Source organism: Triticum aestivum, chromosome 4A (assembly GCF_018294505.1).
Source record: "Triticum aestivum cultivar Chinese Spring chromosome 4A, IWGSC CS RefSeq v2.1, whole genome shotgun sequence".
NCBI classification, from domain to species: domain Eukaryota; kingdom Viridiplantae; phylum Streptophyta; class Magnoliopsida; order Poales; family Poaceae; genus Triticum; species Triticum aestivum.
In genome coordinates, this window is record NC_057803.1 from 605,311,426 (window position 1) to 605,335,381 (window position 23,956).

General features: G+C 45.0%; 1 protein-coding gene across 1 annotated transcript; it reads left to right on the plus strand.

The window, feature by feature from the left end:
* Positions 1-5,010: 5,010 nt before the first annotated feature.
* LOC123087468 (protein DETOXIFICATION 56) lies at positions 5,011-6,969 on the plus strand. The gene has a single exon (XM_044509485.1). It carries the CDS (start codon positions 5,144-5,146, stop codon positions 6,701-6,703), a length of 1,560 nt encoding a protein of 519 aa, XP_044365420.1. The 5' UTR covers positions 5,011-5,143; the 3' UTR covers positions 6,704-6,969.
* The last annotated feature ends 16,987 nt before the right edge of the window (positions 6,970-23,956 follow it).

Sequence of the window (23,956 nt, forward strand, 5' to 3'; positions counted from 1 at the left end):
TGGCCAAATTATTCCGCTGATAGTGGGGAGTGATGGTGAGCCCATTATTTGCCGCCTTTGCTTGGTTATCATCCAACAGACGCATACACACATTCTTTACCCTTCCCTTTTTCTTCTCCAAAACAGAGGTATTTTCTTTCTTTCTTTTTGGTCGCAGCAGAGTTTCTTGTGGGCTACAAGTTTGTATCATCATCATCATCATCATCTTTGTTAATGTTGCTTTCAGGAGGCACTTAATTTGATAACTGCCTCATCTTTATTTGATATCTTAGCAGTAGTATAAGAGCAACTCCAACGGGCCGACCCAAACGGACGGCACTTTTGTCCGCTTTTTATCCGTTTGGGTCGGTCCGGCGGACACAAACGTCCGGCGCTGTGTTTGAATCGGCGCGAGCGCCCAACGCTGGCCCAACCCTGGCCCAACCCATTTCATCGGCGCGCCAAAAAAAGTATTGCAAGCATTTTGAAAATAAATACATGCATTTAATTAAACATAAAAGCCGGCCACGAAGGCCGGCGAAAGTCCACATTACATTAATTAAATACTAAAAACTAGACGACGCGCTGTCCTAGGCGTCCTCGTCGGCGGCGGCGTCTGCGTCGGGACCGATGAGGTCGATCAACGTCGGCGCAGGGCTGGCCCAGGGGAACCCTGTGTTCCAGACGGCGGTGATGTCGGGCTTTGCCGTCGCTGCCTGCGCCGCCGCTGCCTGGGCTTGGTGCGCCTCCTCTTCTGCCTCGCGCTCGAGCATCTGCAGGCGCTGGCCCTCCCGGCGGTCCTCGGCAAGACGAACGCGGCGCAAGTGGTCGAGGTAAGCCGCCTCCTGCTTCTCCGTCGCCCCGAGCCAGATCGGCGGAGCGCTGACCCTCTCGCGGACTACTCCGGTCCAGGAGTAGCGCTCAATGTAGGCCGGCTCATCCGGCTCGGCTTTGGGCGGGGACGGCGGGGCCACCGGCGGCACGACGCAGTCGCCCGCCGCGGAGAGGGCCATGGCCTCTGCCATGGCAGCCTCGAAAGCCGCCTCGTCCGCCTCCCTTCTCCTTGATGGCCGCCTGGTAGGCGGCCTCGGCCTCCTGGTCCTCGTCGCGGACGACGAGCGCGGGCGGCGGCAGGCTATGGTCGACGCCGCGGACGCCGCGTCGCCTCGCCTCCTCGTGCTCGATGGCGAACTATCGAGCCCAGTTGAGCGAGTCGACGGTAAAGTGCGGGTCGGCGCGCTGCTCCTCGCTCAGCAACGTCCGCGGCGCCGCACCTCCTCTGCATGGGCCCTGGCCGTCCGCGGCGCCGCCGGTACTGGGATCCTCTCCGGATCCAAATACCAGTCGTGCGGCAGCGTCACGTCCGGATACGGCAGAGGCATGTGGTGGTGCCAGTGCCACTCGGCCTGGTGCACCGGCACGCTGATGCGCTGCCTCTGCCGGGGAGCGCGCGCCGGCGCGGGGAGGGCGGGGAGGGAGGGGGAATGGCGGGTGGGGGCTTTGCTCTTTGCGGCTGCTGCCGACGCCGGAGAAGAAACCCATGCTGGCGGTGGCTAGGGTTGTCGCCGGCGTGGGGACAGGGGTGGCCAGATGGGGATGGGGGGGGGGGGCGAGTGGTAGTGGATGAGGACGGCCCCGCCGCACGCCCGGCTTAAAAAATGACGACCGCCGTCGCTGACATGTGGGCCCAAGGTGGGCGGTCGTCATAAATTATGTTGGCCGTAGCGGTTGGACGGCCGCCAGGTGGGGATGCGGCGGACGGCGAGGAGACGCGCGGCGCGTCCGCTTCGTGTCCGCGCCGACGCATTCCAGACGCAATTTTGGGTCGGAAATGGGTCATCGCGGACACGGGGCAGACACGATTTGAGTTTGAGTCGGCGCTTTTGTCCGCGCCGAACCAAACGGACGCGGGCGGACGAAATGAGTCGCCCCATTGAAGTTGCTCTAACGGATACATAATCTAAAGTCTTTAAAACATACACATAAGAGCGAAGCTAGCCAGCACACATGATTAGCATGCGTTTCCCCTGAATTTGTTGCACGTATCACGCATGCTTCTGTTAGCTTGTCTACTATGCATGCATGTACACTTGGCCAAGCAGCTCGTAGGTGTCGACCAGTGCATGCTATGCGTGTGAGTTAGAGTCAGGTGGCAGATCGATCATGCATGTGACCGTCCTTGTAGCCAGTACTAGGATCCACACCACTTGAGAGATGAGATCCCTCCATCCATCCATCATGCGTGTGAATCTGATGCTCTGAATCATGTCACTCACCACTGTCAACTTAATTTGCACCCGGAACTATATATAGTGTACAGTAGTTATTTATCTAACATGACCTTATCTAGGATATGATTTATAATTATAAGGGAATCCATGGAATAAACTTGAGCTTTGATCACAAATTGCACATTCTAGAACTCTGCATCCTGACTGGCTTTGCCATGTCCATGTCCATGGATCCTACTACTACTACCTTTGCTGCTCACTAACTATGGCAGCAACAGATCGGGGTAATCTCGATCCACTTTGTAATCGTTCATTCATGTAGGAATCCAACCATTAGCACTAACTACACCAGTGCTCTCATCTTATCATCATCGTTGATTGTCGCTGCTTTTAGCCAGGGCCGGCCCTGGGCATGGCGAGGAGTGCGGCCGCCTAGGGCCCAGCCCAAGCAGGGGCCCATCCATTTGCATGTCTCTAGTAGATATATAAGCATATTAGGAAGAAGAAAAGATAGAGAAGGTAAAAAGACCAGCCAAGAGACAACCATTCAGCCAGTCACCTACTCCTGCTGTGCGACCAAGCTAGGAATTAACTCTGCGGCGAAAATTTTGGCCATGAAATCAGCCAATCTGCTAATATCCTTGATTATCGATCTCAATTAATGCCGGATCTATGCAGTGTGAGATGTGTATCCATTTCATGCAGCCAAAAATCCCATTTAGTTTGGCAAGTATGAGTCGCCCATTTAGTTTGGCAAGTATGAGTCGCAGCATACAATACTCCTTCCCACAAAATTAAAAAGCATGCAACACTCCTTTAATTAGACCCATGCATCATGCAATACTACGATTCAAACTAAAAAAAGCATGCAATACTCCACTAATTAGGCATCATGCAACCAATAATTTTTCTCGTTGGATGAATCTCGTTGTTGGTTCTTCCGACGGGTCGCAGCCACTACACACCTGCCACAACATTATTGATGATAGTCGTGGCAGTCAGAGCCGTGCCAAGGCGAGGGCCCATGGCCGGTGGAGTTCAGAAGTTTGCACAAGGGCCTCTAAGATGCTAGGGCCGGCCCTGCTTTTAGCAGGCATATGGTTTGGTAACTGCCTTCTTTTCTTCAGTGACACCACACCTTCAACTATGTTGTAACGGACCCACACACACACACACACAAGCAAAGTTAGCCAGCACGCATGATCGGCATGCAGTTAGCTTCCCTGAATTTGTTGCACATATGATGCTACCGTTATCAGATGCAGATATACTGTACATACCATGCATGTAGATGCACATATCAAGATTCAGCCTTATCTAGGACAGGTTTGATTAGGGGATTCCATGGAATAAACCTACTTTTTTTTGCGATGAATGGAATGAACCTAGTTGATCTTGATCCCCAATCGTACATCCTAGAATTCCTACTTTTTTTTTGCGATGATGAATGGAATGAACCTACTTGATCTTGATCCTCAATAGTACATTCTAGAATTCATTCTCTCTTGTTAACTACTCCCTCCGTTCCTAAATATAAGTCTTTTTAAAAATTTCACTACAAACTACATATAAATGTATATAGACATGTTTTAGAGTGTGGGTTCACTCATTTTGCTTTGTATGTAGTTCATAGTGGAATCTCTAGAAAGACTTATACTCCATCCGTTTCTAAATATAAGTCTTTTTAGACATTTTAAATGGACTACAACATACGGATGTATGTAGACATATTTTACAGTGTAGATTCACTTATTTTGCTTCGTATATAGTCACTTGTTGGAATCTCTAGAAAGACTTATATTTGGGAACGGAGGGAGTATTTAGGAACGGAGGAAGTAGTAAGGTACACGTGCATTGCACACATGAGATTTGGCAACCAAATTATGAATAAATATCACATTATATCATGTAAGCTTTGAGTCATATATGCATGATGTAGATGTTTGTTTAATTCTTATAGTTCATCTCATTCAAAATCAATTAGTTTTTTAATAAAAAAAGCTAATCTATTTTAAAATCCATGAAATTGTGCGTTGTAAGGCATAAAGTAAAAACAAATAATGGCAATTCATCTAAAAAAATTGGGCAATTAAGATATGGAAGATTCTAGAACAAAGGAGAAGTGCTTGTGTTTTGAGGTTTGTGCATTATGCTTAAGTTCAACCATGGAGTCTTCTAGATTGTACATGTGGCAAAATCTGATGGAATGTAGATGATATCCAACGGCCAGTAGTGCTCGAATTTGCCATCTATGCACCATCGGATTGGCTTCATCCAACGACCATCTTTCAAAGGTATTCGCACACTATAAAGGGGTATAGATTACTGTGTTGCCAATTTCCATGTATCTTAGTAAGTACAATCTTTGTTGTTCAATGATGGAGTGTGCCTGCCTTTCCATTCCACTAGCTATGATACCAACAGATCGGGGTAATCTTCATCCACTTCACCACTTGGTAATCATGGATGCAGGAATCCATTAGCACTAAGTACATCAGTTGTGTATGTTAATCTTCTTATCTAGTCCCGATTAATTAAGTCGACGCCAAATCTAGCTTATCCTTCCTGTTTTTCACATGCCCTCGTGTCATCCACCTAGTTGCTCCACAGCTATTCGTGCTAGTAAATAAATTGCTGGTATGGCATTTATTTGGGAATGCCAAATTTGGAGTCGGTTTGGATCAGCATATCTCTTTTTGTACTCCCTTCGTTCGTTTTTATAAGACGTTTCAGACAGCTGAGTTTAAACTGTTTAGTACACTGTCTGAATTTACTAAAACGTCTTATATAAGTAACAGAGGGAGTATGCCTGATCAAAACGGGCGTCACCATATCTCTATCTCCTTGCATTGCATCACTTCTTCGGCCTTCTCCCCGAAGCAAACCCATTCTGCTCTGCTCACACTGAGCACGGGCTGGGCAGGCATTCTCCCATGGATCCACCGTCACCACCACATGATCACGGTCGGCATGAGCAAGAGCATCATCAGGATGGGTGCCCGGCGGCCAGGGAGAAGAGGCCCTGGGGGTGGGCGCGCGCGGTGGCCGGCGAGGCGCGGGCGCAGCGGGGCATCGCGCTGCCGCTCATCGGCATGAACCTCACCTGGTTCGCCAAGCAGGCCGTCACCACCGCCTTCCTCGGCCGCCTCGGCGACCTCCAGCTCGCCGCCGGCACGCTCGGCTTCAGCTTCGCCAACGCCACGGGCTTCGCGGTGCTCACGGGCCTATGCGGCGCCATGGACCCCATCTGCGGCCAGGCGCACGGGGCCGGGAACGCGGCCCTGCTCCGCCGGACGCTGCTCATGGCCACCGCCATGCTGCTCGCCGCCTCCCTGCCCATCGCGCTCCTCTGGCTCCGCGTCGACACCGTGCTCCTCCGCGTCTTCGGCCAGCAGCCCGACATCGCAGTGGTGGCGCGGCGGTACGTGCTGTGCCTCCTCCCCGACCTCGCCGTCACCTCCTTCCTCGCCCCGCTCAAGTCGTACCTCAGCTCCCAGGAGGTGACGCTCCCCACGCTCTTCGCCTCCGCCGTGGGCCTCGCCGTCCACGTCCCGCTCACCGCGTGGCTGGCGCGGACCAGGGCCGTCGAGGGCGTCGCCGCCGCCGTCTGGCTCAGCGACCTCGTCGTCGCGGTCCTCCTCTCCGCCTACGTGCTCGCGTCCGACGTGCTCCTCGCGAGGAAGAGCGCCAAGACGACGGCGGCCACAGCGGCGCCGTGCGCGCGGTGGTGGTGGCCGGAGGAGACCAAGACTGCCGCGGCCGACTGGCTCCGGCTGATCCGTCTCGCCGTGCCGTGCTGCCTCAACACGTGCCTCGAGTGGTGGTGCTACGAGATCCTGATCCTGCTCACGGGTCGCCTGCCGGACGCCCGGCGCGCGGTGGCGGTGATCGCGATCACCCTCAACTTCGACTACCTCCTCTTCGCCGGCATGCTCTCCCTCTCCGTGAGCGCGTCCGTGCGCGTGTCCAACTCACTGGGCGCGGGCGACGCCGTGGGGGCGCGCAGGGCCGGCGCCGTCTCGATCCTCGGTGGCGTGCTCGCCGGTGCCTTGGGCGGGCTGCTGATGCTGGCGTCGCGGCGGCAGTGGCCTCGCCTCTACACGCGCGGCGCGGAGGTGCGGGACGGCGTGGGGAAGGCGATGAAGGTGATGGCGGCGCTGGAGGTGGTCAACTTCCCGCTGAACGTGTGCGGCGGCATCGTGCGCGGCACGGCGAGACCGGCCGTGGGCATGTATGCCGTGCTGGGCGGGTTCTACCTGGTGGCGCTGCCGGTGGGCGTGGCGCTGGGGTTCAGGGCTCGGCTGGGCATCACCGGGCTGCTGGCCGGGTTCATCATCGGCGCCGCGGCCAGCCTGATGGTGTTGCTCGTGGTGATCGCGCGCATGGGCTGGGGCGTCGAGGCCGAGAAGGCGCGGCTGCGGGCCGGCGCCGGCGGCGATGATGATCGGAATGCTGAGCCCAAGGAGGCGTCGCAAAATGCTGCTGACGTTTGACCGTAACTTCAGTCATTAAGTAGTCTGAATTAATCGGAGTGCAATGTACATACTACATGAAGATGAAACTCCCATGGAGATTTTGTTTTGAAATCGGCAGAACCAATTGCCACAAGGGAGGTGAGGCGATGAATGGAGCCTTCGAATGCTTTCTCCGACATTGTTTCACTCACTCACTCTCCAGTGCTCTAATCTAATCGAGTCAACTATACATATGTAAAGATGAAACTTTTGTGTTTTGGAAACGGTAAATTTATAATTGTGTCCAAGAAGATTAGCAAGGTGATGAGTGGACTCGTTGAACATTTTCCTCTCCGAGTGAGCACTTTATTTTGAATAGTTCGAGAATCACATTTTCAAGTTCCAAAATTTTCAAATAATCTACATGTTCACATGGATGTATATTACACATGTTCAAAAAATATATATCATGATTTTAGGTCACCTGTTTGCTTATTTCATCACACAAGTTTGCACATGTATAGTGTACATCCTTTTTTGGGATTTTCTTTTTTTTTTGCACATGTATAGTGTGCAAAATATGGTGTCAGCTGGAGTACGTTCAACAAAGTGAATATTTTGCTACCATGCCACCATAATTTCACTAGGTACATGAACAGATGTTGGCACGGCAAAGACAAGACAAGAAAGCAAAAAGAAAATTGAGCAAGAGAGGCCCTGCCTGCTAAGACAGTAGTACTACAGCTATTTGTTCTAGCTAGAACCACAAGAACAAAGCAGGTCCTCGGGATAATCACTCGCAAAGGGCCAATTATGTACTAGAGAATACTATGCATTACAACATTGGGGCATCTCTGATTCACACGATTCTAAAAACGCAGGAATAGAAAATAAATAAATGATTGAAATGTCATGCCAATTTCAACCCCACGGGTTTTTGGTTTGTTTGATTGCATAATAGACAAAACAACTGATACTTTCAAAGAGGTTTGAGTAGAAAAATCTTAACGGATCCGATCCTATGAATCAAACAAGCAACGCAGGAACACTTTCTAAGGATTCTAATCCTTCAAATTTCATACTCCCTCCGTTCCATAATATAGTGTCTATAGATTTTTTATAAAGTCAAACTTTACAAACTTTGATCAAGTTTATAGAGAAGACTATGTATATATACAATGTCAAATATATAAAATATGAATGTACATTTTAAGACTAATCTAATAATATATGTTTGGCATTCTGAATGTAAATATTTTTCTCCATAAACTTGGTCAAAGATCGTAAGGTTTGACTTTTACAAAAATCTATAGGCACTACATTATGGAACAGAGGGATTGAATCAAGGGAGCCCTTGGTGGTGGAGTAGCATTTTCTAGGCATAGAAAAATAAAGCTACCATTTTTGCAGAATAGCCAAAAAAAAGCGTTATGCCTTGCGGGCCGTCAGAATGATTCTGCCTAATATGGGCTTGTTCACTAGGCCAGGCAGATTGACGTTTACTAGACTCGCTGATTGCGCTCAATAGCACCACAACGCACATGGGCGCTCCATAGAGCAACTCACGTTCCAGTGTAGCGACGCTATTTACTGTAGCATCCGGTGTTTAGTCAGTTCTTTTTAGTTTCGAACAATTTTTTTAATTTTTTAAAAAGAGATCATTTTTTGAAAACATGAAAATTTTTTGTACGTAAGTGCTAGTCATTTTTATAAAAACGTGATTTTTTCGAATATTTGATCAGTTTTTGCAAAAAACGTTTTTTTAAAATACGAACATTTTTGGAAATTCCGAACAATTTAATGGAAACGCAAAATGCTGCAATCATAAAATTTGACGAACGTGATTACGTGAACTGTTATAGGGCACCGATGATTCTAGAGAAAATTCCTTATATAACACTGTTTTAAATTTTGTTTTCCTATTTGACACTCAATTTTTTTTTCTTTCCTATGTAACATCGTGTCTAAATTTTTATGCCCTTTATAACACTTTCGTCCACTTTTAGCCTTAGTGGCGTTAAATGCCACTTGAAAAGACCTATTTTTTACCCCTCATGTGGTATACGATAGTTTAGCTTCAGTGTATGCGACTCTGTCTGGATGGCAAGCCTGGTAGATCTACCATTTTATATTCTTAACCCCATAATATACTAGAGTGCCGAGTAAGTACGGGAAGTTTTGCCATCAATTGATCTAAGTGCTCCATTGAACCGACTTTAAGTCAGGCCGCTATTCAAAAGGCTGGACGCACATGTTGCATACAGCCTCCCTTGGATGCTCCCCGGCGAGCTCCCATACACCTGACAAATCCATTTACACCCGTATACACCTTGTTGTTTTGCAATTCAGTATAAATTTTTCGGACCAATGTTTCTTGATGTCAGTATAAATTTGTTTAGATCATGAATAGCTACAAAAAATGCTAGGTGTAACGTAGTGTATATATGTATGTACCCAGCCCCTTTATAACAACCCTGAGTTGAGATTGAAAGAAAGACCGTGTGGCCATCATCAATCGCCTCGTGTGTTCGTGTTACGGTGTTAGCTAGCTTCCTCCAATACATATAGCTGGTTAGCTAGCCAGCCAAAGTAGAATCATCAAGCGAGATAACGGCTGCTAGCTAGCTTCCTCTGGTACGTACATAAGTATACGTCCAACTAGAATCGATCCACCTGCCCGCCTACTTGTTTATTGTGTACGTGCTAGCTTCGTACGGAACCCATTAGCTCGGAAAGTACTATGAATGTACGTCGGAAAGCACACTGCTACAACGCCGTCGAGGTCAGGACCAAGGCCAACACAAAACAAGTTGGCCCGATACACACATGCACGTAAATTCTTGGTCACATATCACATTAGGAGCAAATACATCTTTTCAGGTGACATTTAACACCACTAAGGCTAAAAATGGACGAAAGTGTCATAAAAGACATAAAATTTAGACTCAGTGTCAAATAAGGAAGAAAACGTTTTCTGGTGTTAAATAAGGCAACAAATCTTAAAACAGTGTTAAATAAGGAATTCTCTCATGATTCTAAGGCTGCTGACGTTTGACCATAACTACAACCATAAAATACTCTGAATTAAACGAGTCAAATGTACATATATGGGGATGAAACTTTGGAGGTTTTGTTTTGAAATCGGTAAACTAATTTCCATAAGGAAAACGAGGTGACGAATGCAGCCATACAATTCTAGAAAGTACAAGAAATTGAGCAACATATGCCCTACTATATATGACAAGAGCTATTTGTTCTTCAGCTAGCAAGCAGTAGCACCACTAGAACAAGGCAGATCCTCCCCTCCCCTCGGGATAATCACACACGAACAACTGCTAATATAAGCTTGAAAATGCTGCTGCATTACATCATTCGTGGCGTACTAACATTTTTTCATTGCAGCCGCCACGTGGCTCCTATCACATCCGACGAGTGTGGATTCAGCTGAACCGGTTGCTATAAAAAAATGGCTTGCTTCTCGCTGTCCAAATTGGATGCACCAACCTGCACATTGAGTCCTGATTGCAGCTTCGCAGTAGATTCCGTTGAGGGGTTCCATTATTACAATGGGTCGAGATGTTGCTACTATGCCTGAGCTGAAGGAGATAGCAAAGAATTTTGCAAAAGTTACATACACCCATAGCTTTCACCGAGCAAATTCAACAGTAGCTCATACTTTAGCCAGAAACTGCTACAGTACTACATCTTCTTGCTTTTGAGACAATTTTATTTCTTGGTGCCTTGTAAACGATTTATCATCATCCGAGGAATAAAGTCTTAGTACTGTTTTAAGAAAAAACATGTTTTTACATAAAAAGTAAGTTTTTTTAACAGCAAACACACACACACACACACACACAAAGAATCATTGTGCAGTGGACCTTTATAGAATAATCATGTATAACCATGGGCTTGTTCAATAGCCCAGATAGACACATGTATCTGCATCCCGAAATACTATGTCTGAGCCTATCATGAGTTGGGCTATTCCATTCTGACAGTACACTTTACACCGTTGTCATTCATCCAAGCTTATTTGATGAGAGTTCTAGCACAGAATAATGGAGCAAATGTGGCCACAAGTTATGGTCGGCTGGCCCAACACCACAATTTTTCAACGTATGCGGTTTCTAAAGAATCTTCATGATTTTTTTAAATCCCAAATTTTGAAAACATGTTCATATATTGTAAAAAATATTTGCATGTTTTTTTAAAATCATGAATTTAGTAAATTATCATGAATTATTGGATTTTTTCGTTATTAGCGATTGAGGTGTTCTTCGCTCAGGATTGGAACTATCAGAAGGCGACAAATGAACCACTAAGTTATTTGAATTAACACACACATAAGCCATGTATGGATGAATTGTAATTAAGATCAATTAACTTTTTAGAATAATTATGACTTTGTACAAAAAAAAGCAGTTATTCTTGTAAAACTACACCTAGCACAATACATTACAACTGTTTGATTGATTATGCACAATACACTTATCCTGTAAAACGATAAACCGTAAACTCACTCATTTGGATTTACATGCAAATTAAATTCCTTGGATATACCTATTTTATCCTATAGAATGATTCAACATAAAATCAAACATTTCGAATTGCAAACATATTAAATTCCTTGTATATACCCACTTTATCCCGTAGATCGATGCAACATAAAATCTCTCATTTATATTTTAATGCAAATTAAATTTCTTATATGTTTATACTAAACATTTCCACTTATCATGGTTAATCTTTTCATTAAAAATATGCCGGTTTTATTAATAATTTCAGTATATTATTTTAAATAATATTTTCAAATATAACTAAGAGAACTAACAATGTAACCACGTTTGTGTATAAGGTGCATATTGTCATATATTTCTAATATTATTCATTAAGTATACAATTGTTTGTGCAAAATCAAAACTATAATTGTTGATTTTAAGCTAGTTTTGACCTGTTTAAGGAAAATATTTTCGCAATAAAATGAGTTTGGGTTCATGCTAAGGGTCACATACTTTGAAACGAGTTGATCTCCATTATTGTGTTGAAGTGTGCATTTATATGTGCACTTGTACGCTGTTTCACTGACATGTATAGAAAATGATAGTGTTTTAGAATCTTGAAGTTGATTCTAGAGTATAATAGCATCAAGTTTAAATATAGTTAAATCATGATTCAAAAGTGTATGAAGTATCAAAAAAAAAATGAAACTCCATGCGTTTGTGTATAAGGTGCATATTGTCATATATTTCTAATATTATTCATTAAGTATACAATTGTTTGTGCAAAATCAAAACTATAATTGTTGATTTTAAGCTAGTTTTGACCTGTTTAAGGAAAATATTTTCGCAATAAAATGAGTTTGGGTTCATGCTAAGGGTCACATACTTTGAAACGAGTTGATCTCCATTATTGTGTTGAAGTGTGCATTTATATGTGCACTTGTACGCTGTTTCACTGACATGTATAGAAAATGATAGTGTTTTAGAATCTTGAAGTTGATTCTAGAGTATAATAGCATCAAGTTTAAATATAGTTAAATCATGATTCAAAAGTGTATGAAGTATCAAAAAAAAAATGAAACTCCATGGGCACTAGCACCCACGGTTTATTGATATAGAAGAAGCATCCCTCATGAGAATTCCAGAAATTCGTCCCCGACATGGATCGAACTCTGGTCGTTAGGTTTACAATCATGCGCCCCCAACCACTGGGCTATGCCCACGTCCTCAGTGTATGAAGTATCAACATAAGTACCAATATGTTTGCAACTGCGTAAACCGGCTCTTGCTTGGTTGGTTGCAAATGATCTAGAATACATAATTACATATGCTTGCTAGCAACTCTACTTTTTGTCAGAAACACGAGCAATCAAAACGATGGCAAATATATTAGCTAGGTTTTTTTGGAAAGAGAGAGAGAGAGAGAGAGAGAGGGGGGGGGGGGGGGGGGGCTTGGGATTAAACCGAAGACATGCTTCATTGCCCGCAAACACTTTGAGGTGGGATTCATGCATCCAAACTGGCAACCTAGTGATGAAGTACTCATCATCAAGCTACAATCCTCGGGCCTAGAGCTATATGAATTCATTGGTGGCTTGTTTTTTCTATCATCTTGTCATGGATATAAGGTCAGTTTGGTTCCCATCTGGGACGTTTGGCGCCTGGCCTAGGGCCTCCCTGGGAGCTGCCTAGCTCTCGTTTGGCTGGCGTCCTAGTGATGAGGGAGTTGGCCTGGCTGGAGAACATGGGGAATTAGTTAGCCTGGCTTGCGAAACAAGAAAGTTTGATTAGCATGGCCCAGGCAATCAATTTTGGATGCCTAGGCTTGTCTATCCAGTCGCCTGGATCGCTAATCACATGGCTCAAGAAACGAGACGATTGGAAAGGACTTGAACAAATATTTCTGAACAACAGCGACGGGTTAGCACTTACCAGGCCAGGTCGTGAACATCAGGTTCTTCTTTGATAGCTAGTTAATATATCTGGATTTTGTAAAATTGTTTGAAAGATTCATCTGTTGGTCACGAGTTCTTATGGGTTTCACCTCTAGCCTACCCCAATTTGTTTGGGACTAAAGGCTTTGTTGTTGTTGTTTGAAAGATTTATCTGTAGCGTGGAGTACCGAACATGACCTTTTTTAGGAATTTCAATCCCAAGGATGGCCCCAGGGGTAAACCCATAAGCAAAGATGAGGCCATGAAAGTGCTCATTGAAGTTGTATATGTAACATCTCAATCTTGTTTCTATAGTGCGCAGTGGGAGGGTAAATTACCCAAGTCATATCAACATGTTGTATTGTAATACCTGTTGGCAGGTGACCAAGACAAAGCCAGACAACTTCAGTCCTCGCGTGGTGGAGAAAGGAGACGACTATGTTCGAGTTGAATACGAGAGCCCTATATTCGGGAGCACCTTGTTACTCTTGTAATCCACATGCTCAAGCAAGGCACGCTAGATAAGGAGGTGCACCTAAGCCTATGCTCTACAAAATAGTTTTCCTCACGCAAGTGTATATTGCCACATTACTCATTGATGATGACAGTATGTTTCTCCGCCATGCAGTTTACAGATGACGTCGAGTTCTAGTTTCCTTCGGGCAAGAAAACAGTCGTCCAATATCGATCAGCATCTCGGTCAGGATTCATTAACTTTCTATACCTACTAATAAAAGAAATATGTATTCTTAGTCCGTTTTGATATTTTACAGAAAATCCCCTAATGTTTCTGACATTAAACTCGCAGTACATATCAAATGTTTTTTAAAATACTTATATCTTCTAAACCGTAACTCTAAATTTAACATGTTATATAATGAAATTTGATTAGAAGAATATGTAGAATCTGAATATGATATTATTTTACCTGTTAACAATTTAAAAATAATATCTAGGCTGCAATGTTAATCAATAATGCATTATTCGTATCTTTTTAATACCGGTACTGATTTAGATTGGGGATGAACACCCCGGCAAAAACAGGATTGGACATGAAATTGAAGATAAATTTTCTAGAGACACCCAATAAATAAGGACATGCATGACAAGAAATAAAAGAAGGACCCAATAAAGATGGGATGTCCGCTATAAAAGAAATAAAAGAGAAAATTGTTGGAAATATGCCCTAGAGGCAATAATAAAATGGTTATTATTATATTTTCTTGTTCATGATAATTGTCTATTGTTCATGCTATAATTGTATTAACCGGAGACCGTAATACATGTGTGAATACGTAGACCACAATATGTTCCTAGTAAGCCTCTAGTTGACTAGCTCATTGATCAATAGATGGTTACGGTTTCCTGACCATGGACATTGGATGTCGTTGATAATAGGATCACATCATTAGGAGAATGATGTGATGGACAAGACCCAATCCTAAGCATAGCACAAGATCATGTAGTTCGTCTGCTAAAGCTTTCTAATGTCAAGTATCATTTCCTTAGACCATAAGATTGTGCAACTCCCGGATACCGTAGGAATGCTTTGGGTGTGCCAAACGTCACAACATAACTGGGTGGCTATAAAGGCACACTATGGTTATCTCCAAAAGTGTTTGTTGGGTTGGCACGAATCAAGACTGGGATTTGTCACTCCGTGTGATGGAGAGGTATCTCTGGGCCCACTCGGTAGGACATCATCATAATGAGCTCAATGTGACCAAAGAGTTGATCACGGGATGATGTGTTACGGAATGAGTAAAAGTGACTTGTCGGTAACGAGATTGAACGAGGTATTGGGATATCGACGATCAAATCTCGGGCAAGTAACGTACCATTGACAAAGGGAATTGTATATATGATTGATTGAATCCCCGACATCGTGGTTCATCTGATGAGATCATCGTGGAACATGTGGGAGCCAACATGGGTATCCAGATCCCGCTGTTGGTTATTGGCCAGAGAGCTGTCTCGGTCATGTCTGCATGATTCCTGAACCCGTATGGTCTACACACTTAAGGTTCGGTGACGCTAGAGTTGTTATGGGAATTAGTGTGCAGTTACCGAATGTTGTTCGGAGTCCCGGATGAGATGCCAGATGTCACGAGGAGTTCCGGAATGGTCCGGAGGTAAATATTTATATATGGGAAGTCCTATTTTGGCCACCGGAAAATGTTCGGGATTTTTCGGTATTGTACCGGGAAGGTTCTAGAAGGCTTCGGAGTGGGACCCACATGAACGTGGGTAGTGGGGGCAAGGTCCCACACCCCTGGTCAAGGCGCACCAAGATCCCCCCTTAGAAGGAATAAGATCATATCCCGAAGGGATAAGATCAAGATCCCTAAAAAAGGGGGATAACAATCGGTGGGGAAGGGAAATGATGGGATTTCTTTCCCCCACCTTTGCCAACGCCCCAATGGACTTGGAGGGCAAGAAACCAGCCCCCTCCACCCCTATATATAGTGGGGAGGCGCATGGGAGCCGCACCCCTTCCCCTGGCGTAACCCTCTCCCTCCCCAACACCTCCTCCGTAGTAGTAGTGCTTGGTGAAGCCCTGCCGGAGAACTGCAAGCTCCACCACCACGCCGTCGTGCTGCCGGAGCTCTCCCTCAACTTCTCCTCTCCCCTTGCTGGATCAAGAAGGAGGAGACGTCCCCGGACTGTACATGTGTTGAACGTGGAGGCACCATTGTTCGGCGCTTAGATCGGAATCAACCGCGATCTGAATCGCTACGAGTACGACTCCTTCATCCACGTTCTTGTAACGCTTCCGCATTGCGATCTTCAAGGGTATGAAGATGCACTCCCCTCTCTCTCGTTGCTAGTCTCTCCATAGATTGATCTTGGTGATGCGTAGAAAAAATTTAATTTCTGCAACGATCCCCAACAGTGGCACCATGAGCTAGGTCTATGCGTAGTTTCTATGCACGATTAGAACACAAGTTGTTGTGGGCGTCGATTTTGTCAATTTACTTGCCATTACTAGTCTTATCTTGATTCGGCGGCATCGTGCGATGAAGCGGCCTGGACCGACCTTACATGTACGCTTACATGAGACAGGTTCCACCGACTGACATGCACTAGTTGCATAAGGTGGCTAGCGGGTGCTTGTCTCTCCCACTTTAGTCGGATCGGATTCGATGAGAAGGGTCCTTATGAAGGGTAAATAGAAATTGTCATATCACGTTGTGGTTTTGGCGTAGGTAAGAAACGTTCGTGCTAGAAACCTATAGCAGCCATGGAAAAACTTGCAACAACAATTAGAGGACGTCTAACTTGTTCTTGCATCATATGTCGTGTGATGTGATATGGCCAAAAGGATGTGATGAATGATATATGTGATGTATGAGATTGATTATGTTCTTATAATAGGAATCACGACTTGCATCATGCCGATGAATATGACAACCGGCAGGAGCCATAGGAGTTGTCTTAATTTGTTATATGACCTGCGTGTCAATGAAAACGACATGTAATTACTTTACTTTATTGCTAACCGTTAGCCATATTAGTAGAAGTAATAGTTGGCGAGGCAACTTCATGAAGACACGATGATGGAGATCATGGTGTCATGCCGGTGAAGATGATGATCATGGCGCCCCGAAGATGGAGATCAAAAGGAGCAAAATGATATTGGCCATATCATGCCACTATTTGATTGCATGTGATGTTTATCATGTTTTTACATCTTATTTGCTTAGAACGACGGTAGCATAAATAAGATGATCCCTCATAAAATTTCAAGAAAGTGTTCCCCCTAACTATGCACCATTGCGAAAGTTCGTTGTTTCGAAGCACCACGTGATGATCGGGTGTGATAGATTCTAACGTTCGCATACAACAGGTGTAAGCCAGATTTACACATGCAAAACACTTAGGTTGACTTGACGAGCCTAGAATGCACAGACATGGCCTCGGGACACAGGAGACCGAAAGGTCGAACATGAGTCGTATAGTGGACACGATCAACATGAAGATGTTCACCGATGATGACTAGTCCGTCTCACGTGATGATCGGACACGACCTAGTTGACTCGGATCATGTATCACTTAGATGACTAGAGAGATGTCTATCTGAGTGGGAGTTCTTTAAATAATTTGATTAGATGAACTTAATTATCATGAACATAGTCAAAAGGTCTTTGCAAATTATGTTGTAGCTCATGCTTTGGTTCTACTGTTTTAGATTTGTTCCTAGAGAAATTTAGTTGAGAGTTGACAATAGCAATTATGCAGACTGGGTCCGTAAACTGAGAATTGTCCTCATTGCTGCGCAGAAGGATTATGTCCTTAATGCACCGCTCAATGTGCTGAACCTGGAGCGTCGGTTGTGGATGTTGCTAACATCTGAGATACACGTTTTGATGACTACATGATAGTTCAGTGCGTAATGCTAAATGGTTTAGAATTGAGGCACCAAAGACGTTTTTAAACATCGCAGAACATATGAGATGTTCCAAGGACTGAAATTGGGATTTCAGGCTAGTGCCCACGTCAAGAGGTATGAGACCTCTGACAAGTTTCTTAAGCCTGCAAACTAAGGAGAAAAGCTCAAACGTTGAGAATGTGCTTAGATTGTATGAGTACTACAATCGCTTGAATCGAGTGGGAGTTAATCTTCCAGATGAGATAGTGATGGTTCTCCAAAGTCGCTGCCACCAAGCTACTAGAGCTTCGTGATGAACTATAACATATTAGGGATAGATATGATGATCCTTGAGCTATTCGCGACACCGCAAAAGTAGAAATCAAATAGGAGCATCAATTGTTGATGGTTAGTAAAACCACTAGTTTCAAGAAGGGCAAGGGCAAGAAAGGGATACTTCATGAAACGACAAATCAGTTGCTGCTCTAGTGAAGAAACCCAAGGTTGAACCCAAACCCGAGACTAAGTGCTTCTGAAATGAGGGGAACGGTCACTGAAGCAGAACTACCCTAGATACTTGGTAGATGAGAAGGCTGGCAAGGCCGATAGAAGTATATTGGATATACATTATAATGTGTACTTTACTAGTACTCGTAGTAGCACTGGGGTATTAAATACCAGTTAGGTTGCTAAGTGGTAGTAACTCGAAATAAAAAGCTACGGAATAAACGGAGACTAGCTGAAGGTGAGATGACAATATGTGTTGGACGTGTTTCCAAGGTTGATGTGATCAAGCATCGCATGCTCCCTCTACCATCGAGATTGGTGTTAAACCTAAATAATTGTTATTTGGTATTTGTGTTGAGCATAGACATGATTGGATTATGTTTATCACAATATGGTTATTCATTTAAGGAGAATAATGGTTACTCTAGTTATTTGAATAATACCTTCAATGGTCTTGCACCTAAAATGAATGGTTCATTGAATCTCAATCGTAGTGATACACATGTTCATGCCAAAAGATATAAGATAGTAATGATAGTACCACATACTTGTGGCACTTCCATTTGAGTCATATTGGTTTAAAACGCATGAAGAAGCTCCATGTTGATGGATCTTTGGACTCACTCATTTTTTGAAAAGTTTGAGACATGCGAACCATGTCTATTGGTTTATACGCATGAAGAAACTCCATGCAGATGGATCGTTTGGACTCACTTGATTTTGAATGACTTGAGACATGCAAATCATACCACATGGGCAAGATGACTGAAAGGCCTCGTTTTCAGTGCGATGAAACAAGAGAGCAACTTGTTGGAAGTAATACATTTGATGCGTGCAATCCAATGAGTGCTGAGGCACGCAGTGAATATCGTTATGCTCTTACTTCACAGATGATTTGAGTAGATTCTAAGTATATTTACTTGATGAAACACAAGTCTGAATTATTGAAGGGTTCAAGTAATTTCAGAGTGAAGTTGAAGATCGTCGTGATAAGAGGATAAAATGTCTATGATATGATCATAGAGATGAATATCTGAGTTACGTGTTTGGTACACTACTAAGACATTGTGGAAATTGTTTCACAACTAATGCCGGCTAGAACACCATAGTGTGATGGTGTGTCCGAACATCATAGCTGCACCCTATTGGATGTGGTGCAAACCATGATGTCTCTTATCGAATTACCACTATCGTTTATGGGTTAGGCATTAGAGACAACCGCATTTACTTTAAATAGGGCACCACGTAATTCCGTTGAGATGACACCGTATGAACTATGGTTTAGAGAAACCTAAGCTATCCTTTCTTTAAAGTTTGGGGCTGCGACGCTTATGTGAAAAGGGTTTAGCCTGATAAGCTCGAACCCAAAGCGGATAAATGCATCTTCATAGGACACCCAAAACAGTTGGGTATACCTCCTATTTCGGATCCGAAAGCAAAAGTGATTGTTTCTAGAAACGGGTCCTTTCTCGAGGAAAAGTTTCTCTCGAAAGAATTGAGTGGGAGGATGGTGGAGACTTGATGAGGTTATTGAACCGTCACTTCAACCAGTGTGTAGCAGGGCACGGGAAGTTGTTCCTGTAGCGCCTACACCAATTGAAGTGGAAGCTGATGATAGTGATCATGAAACTTCGGATCAAGTCACTACCAAACCTCGTAGGTCGACAAGGATGCGTACTATTTCAGAGTGGTACGTAATCCTGTCTTGGAGGTCATGTTGCTAGACAACAATGAACCTACGAGCTATGGAGAAACGACGGTGGGCCTGGATTTCGACAAATGGCTCGAGGCCATAAAATCCGAGAGGATCCATGTGTGAAAACAAAGTATAGACTTTGGAAGAACTACTTGATGGTCGTAAGGCTATTGGGTACAGATGGATTTTAAAAGGAAGACGGACAATGATGGTAAGTATCACTATTAAGAAAGCTCGACTTGTCGTTAAGATGTTTTCCGACAAGTTCAAGGAGTTGACTGCGGTGAGACTTTCTCACTCGTAGCGATGCTAAGAGTCTGTTGGAATAGTATTAGCAGTCACTGCATTATTTATGAAATCTTGCAGATAGTATGTCAAAACATTGTTTCCTCAACAATTTTCTTGAGGAAAGGTTGTATGTGATGCAACCAGAAGGTTTTTGTCAATCCTAAAAGATGCTAACAAGTATGCAAAGCTCCACCAATCGTTCTAAGGACTGGAGTAAGCATCTCGGAGTTGGAATATACGCTTTGATGAGATGATCAAAGATTTTGGGTTTATACAAAGTTTATGAGAAACTTGTATTTCCAAAGGAGTGGGAGCACTATAGAATTTCTGATGAGTATATGTTGTTGACATATTGTTGATCAGAAATGATGTAGAATTTCTAGAAAGCATATAGGGTTATTTGAAAAGTGTTTTTCAATGGAAAACCTGGATTAAGCTACTTGGACATTGAGCATCAAGATCTATAAGGATAGATAAAAAAACGCTTAATAGTACTTTCAAATGAATACATACCGTGACAAGATTTTGAAGGAGTTCAAATAAGATCAGCAAAGGAGTTCTTAGCTGTGTTATAAGGTGTGAGCATTGAGTGAGACTCAAGATCTGACCACGTCAGAAGAGAGAGAAAGGACGAAGGTCGTCCCCTATGCTTTAGACGTAGGCTCTACAGTATGCTATGCTGTGTACCACACCTGAATTGTGCCTTGCCATGAGTCACAGCGGTCAAACTTATCCTTAGTAACTAGTGGACTAAGGAAATTTCTCGATTATGGAGGTGGTAAAAGAGTTCGTCGTAAAGGGTTACGTCGATGCAAACTTTGACACAAATCTGGATGACTCTGAGTAGTAAACCAGATTCGTATAGTAGAGCAGTTATTTGGAATAGTTCCAAGTAGCGCATGGGAGCTGCATCTACAAGATGACATAGAGATTTGTAAAGCACACACGGATCTGAAAGGTTCAGACTCGTTGACTAATAACCTCTCTCACAAGCAAGATATGATCAAACCCCATGGGTGTTGGATTCATTACAATCACATAGTGATGTGAACTAGATTATTGACTCTAGTGCAAGTGGAAGACTGTTGGAAATATGCCCTAGAGGCAATAATAAAATGGTTATTATTATATTTCCTTGTTCATGATAATTGTCTATTGTTCATGCTATAATTGTATTAACCAAAGACCGTAATACATGTGTGAATACGTAGACCACAATATGTCCCTAGTAAGCCTCTAGTTGACTAGCTCGTTGCTCAATAGATGGTTACGGTTTCCTGACCATGGACATTGGATGTCGTTGATAATAGGATCACATCATTAGGAGACTGGGATTTGCACGAATCGAGACTGGGATTTGTCACTCCATGTGATGGAGAGGTATCTCTGGGCCCACTCGATAGGACATCATCATAATGAGCTCAATGTGACCAAAGAGTTGATCACGGGATGCTGTGTTACGGAACGAGTAAAAGTGACTTGCCGGTAACGAGATTAAACGAGGTATTGGGATACCGATGATCGAATCTCGGGCAAGTAACATACCGATTAACAAAGGGAATTGTATACACGATTGATTGAATCCTCGACATCGTGGTTCATCCGATGAGATCATCGTGGAACATGTGGGAGCCAACATGGGTATCTAGATCCCGCTGTTGGTTATTGGCGAGAGAGTTGTCTCGGTCATGTCTGCATGATTCCCGAACCTATAGGGTCTACACAGTTAAGGTTCAGTGACGCTAGAGTTGTTATGGCAATTAGTGTGCAGTTATCGAATGTTGTTCGGTGTCCCGGATGAGATCCCACACGTCACGAGGAGTTCCAGAATGGTCCGTAGGTAAATATTTATATATGGGAAGTCCTATTTTGGTCACCGGAAAATGTTCGGGATTATTCGGTATTGTATCAGGAAGGTTCTAGAAGGTTCCAGAGTGGGGCCCACATGCATGGGGGGACCCACATGAACGTGGGTAGTGGGGGCAAGGCCCCACACCCCTAGTCAAGGCGCACCAAGATCCCCCCTTAGAAGGAATAAGATCATATCCCGATGGGATAAGATCAAGATCCCTAAAAAAGGGGGATAACAATCGGTGGGGAAGGGAAATGATGGGTGAGGGAGTCCTGGATTAGGGGGTGTTCGGATAGCCGGACTATACCTTCAGCCGAACTCCAGGACTATGAAGATACAAGATTGAAGACTTCGTCCCGTGTCCGGATGGGACTTTCCTTGGCGTGGAAGGCAAGCTTGGCGATGCGGATATTCAAGATCTCCTACCATTGTAACCGACTTTGTGTAACCCTAACCCTCTCCGGTGTCTATATAAACCGGAGGGTTTTAGTCCGTAGGACAACTTCATCATACAACAATCGTACCATAGGCTAGCTTTTAGGGTTTAGCCTCCTTGATCTCGTGGTAGATCTACTCTTGTACTACCCATATCATCAATATTAATCAAGCAGGACGTAGGGTTTTACCTCCATCAAGAGGGCCCGAACCTGGGTAAAACATCATGTTCCTTGCCTCCTGTTACCATCCGGCCTAGACGCATAGTTCGGGACCCCCTACCCGAGATCCGCCGGTTTTGACACCGACATTGGTGCTTTCATTGAGAGTTCCTCTGTGTCGTCGCTTTTAGGCCCGATGGCTCCTTCGATCATTAACAACGATGCAGTCCAGGGTGAGACTTTTCTCCCTGGACAGATCTTCGTCTTCGGCGGCTTCGCACTGCGGGCCAATTCGCTTGGCCACCTTGAGCAGATCGAAAGCTACTCTCCTGGCCATCAGGTCAGGTTTGGAAGCCTAAACTACACGGCTGACATCCGCGGGGACTTGATCTTCGACGGATTCGAGCCACAGCCAAGCGCGCCGCACTGTCTCGATGGGCATGATATAGCTCTGCCGCCGAACAGCGCCTTGGAGGCCACACACGCATTGGTTCCGACCATTGATTCGGAGCCTACTACGCCGATCGAGGATCAACGGTTGGACGCTGCCTCAGGGGCTGCGATCTCAGAGGCGATTAAGCCGAACTCCAGCCCCGCACTCCGCATGGCCCGTGACTCCGAGGAGCCGGATTCCTTTCTGAACTCCGAGCCCCCCGCGCCCCTGCCGATCAAATCCGATTGGGCGCCGATAATGGAGTTCACCGCCACAGAAATCTTTCAGCACTCGCCCTTCAGCGATGTCCTGAATGTGCTAAAGTCTCTCTCTTTATCAGGAGAGCCCTGGCCGGACTACGGTCAGCAAGGATGGGATTCGGATGATGAAGAAATTCAAAACCCACCCACCACCCACTTCATAGCCACTGTCGACGACTTAACCGACATGCTCGACTTCGACTCTGAAGACATCGACGGTATGGACGACGATGCAGGAGAAACCAAGAACCAACGCCTATAGGGCATTGGACAGCCACCTCATCTCACGATGTGTACATGGTGGATACCCCTAAAGGAAGCAACAACGAGGAAAACGGGGATGGAAAGAGGGATCGATCTCTCGAAAAACAATCAAAGCGTCGGCGTAAACACCGACCCAAGCCCCGCCTCGATAAAGACCCAGCCATAGAGCAGGATGAGCCGGTAGACGACGAGCATGCCTTAGAGCAACCGTCCCAACAGGACAACCAGAATAGAGAAACCGAACATCCCTCCCCCGGTGAAAATGGCATTCCGGACGACCCTACGCCGGACAAGCCCACGAAGCAGAAGAACCTCCACAAACGGCTCGTTGCAACCGCACGCAGCCTGAAAAAGCAGAAGCGGAAGCTAAAAACTGCGGAAGATGCACTCAGGATCAGATGGAGTAAAGTAATCAATACCGCAGACAAATACGGCGACAGTCGCCGCACTAAAAGCTATCCGAAGAGAAAGCTACTGCTTGAATTCGACGAGGAGGCCTTAGAGCCCTCGCATTCCAAAAGTGAGAAAGCCACACGGTCGGATAGACGACCCCATGGCCAGCATAAAGCGGCAAGCAGCGCCGCACTTAAG

What these genes read in the sequence shown, in the direction of transcription:
- LOC123087468 (XM_044509485.1), top strand. Translation starts at nt 5,144, where the DNA reads ATGGATCCACCGTCACCACCACATGATCACGGTCGGCATGAGCAAGAG.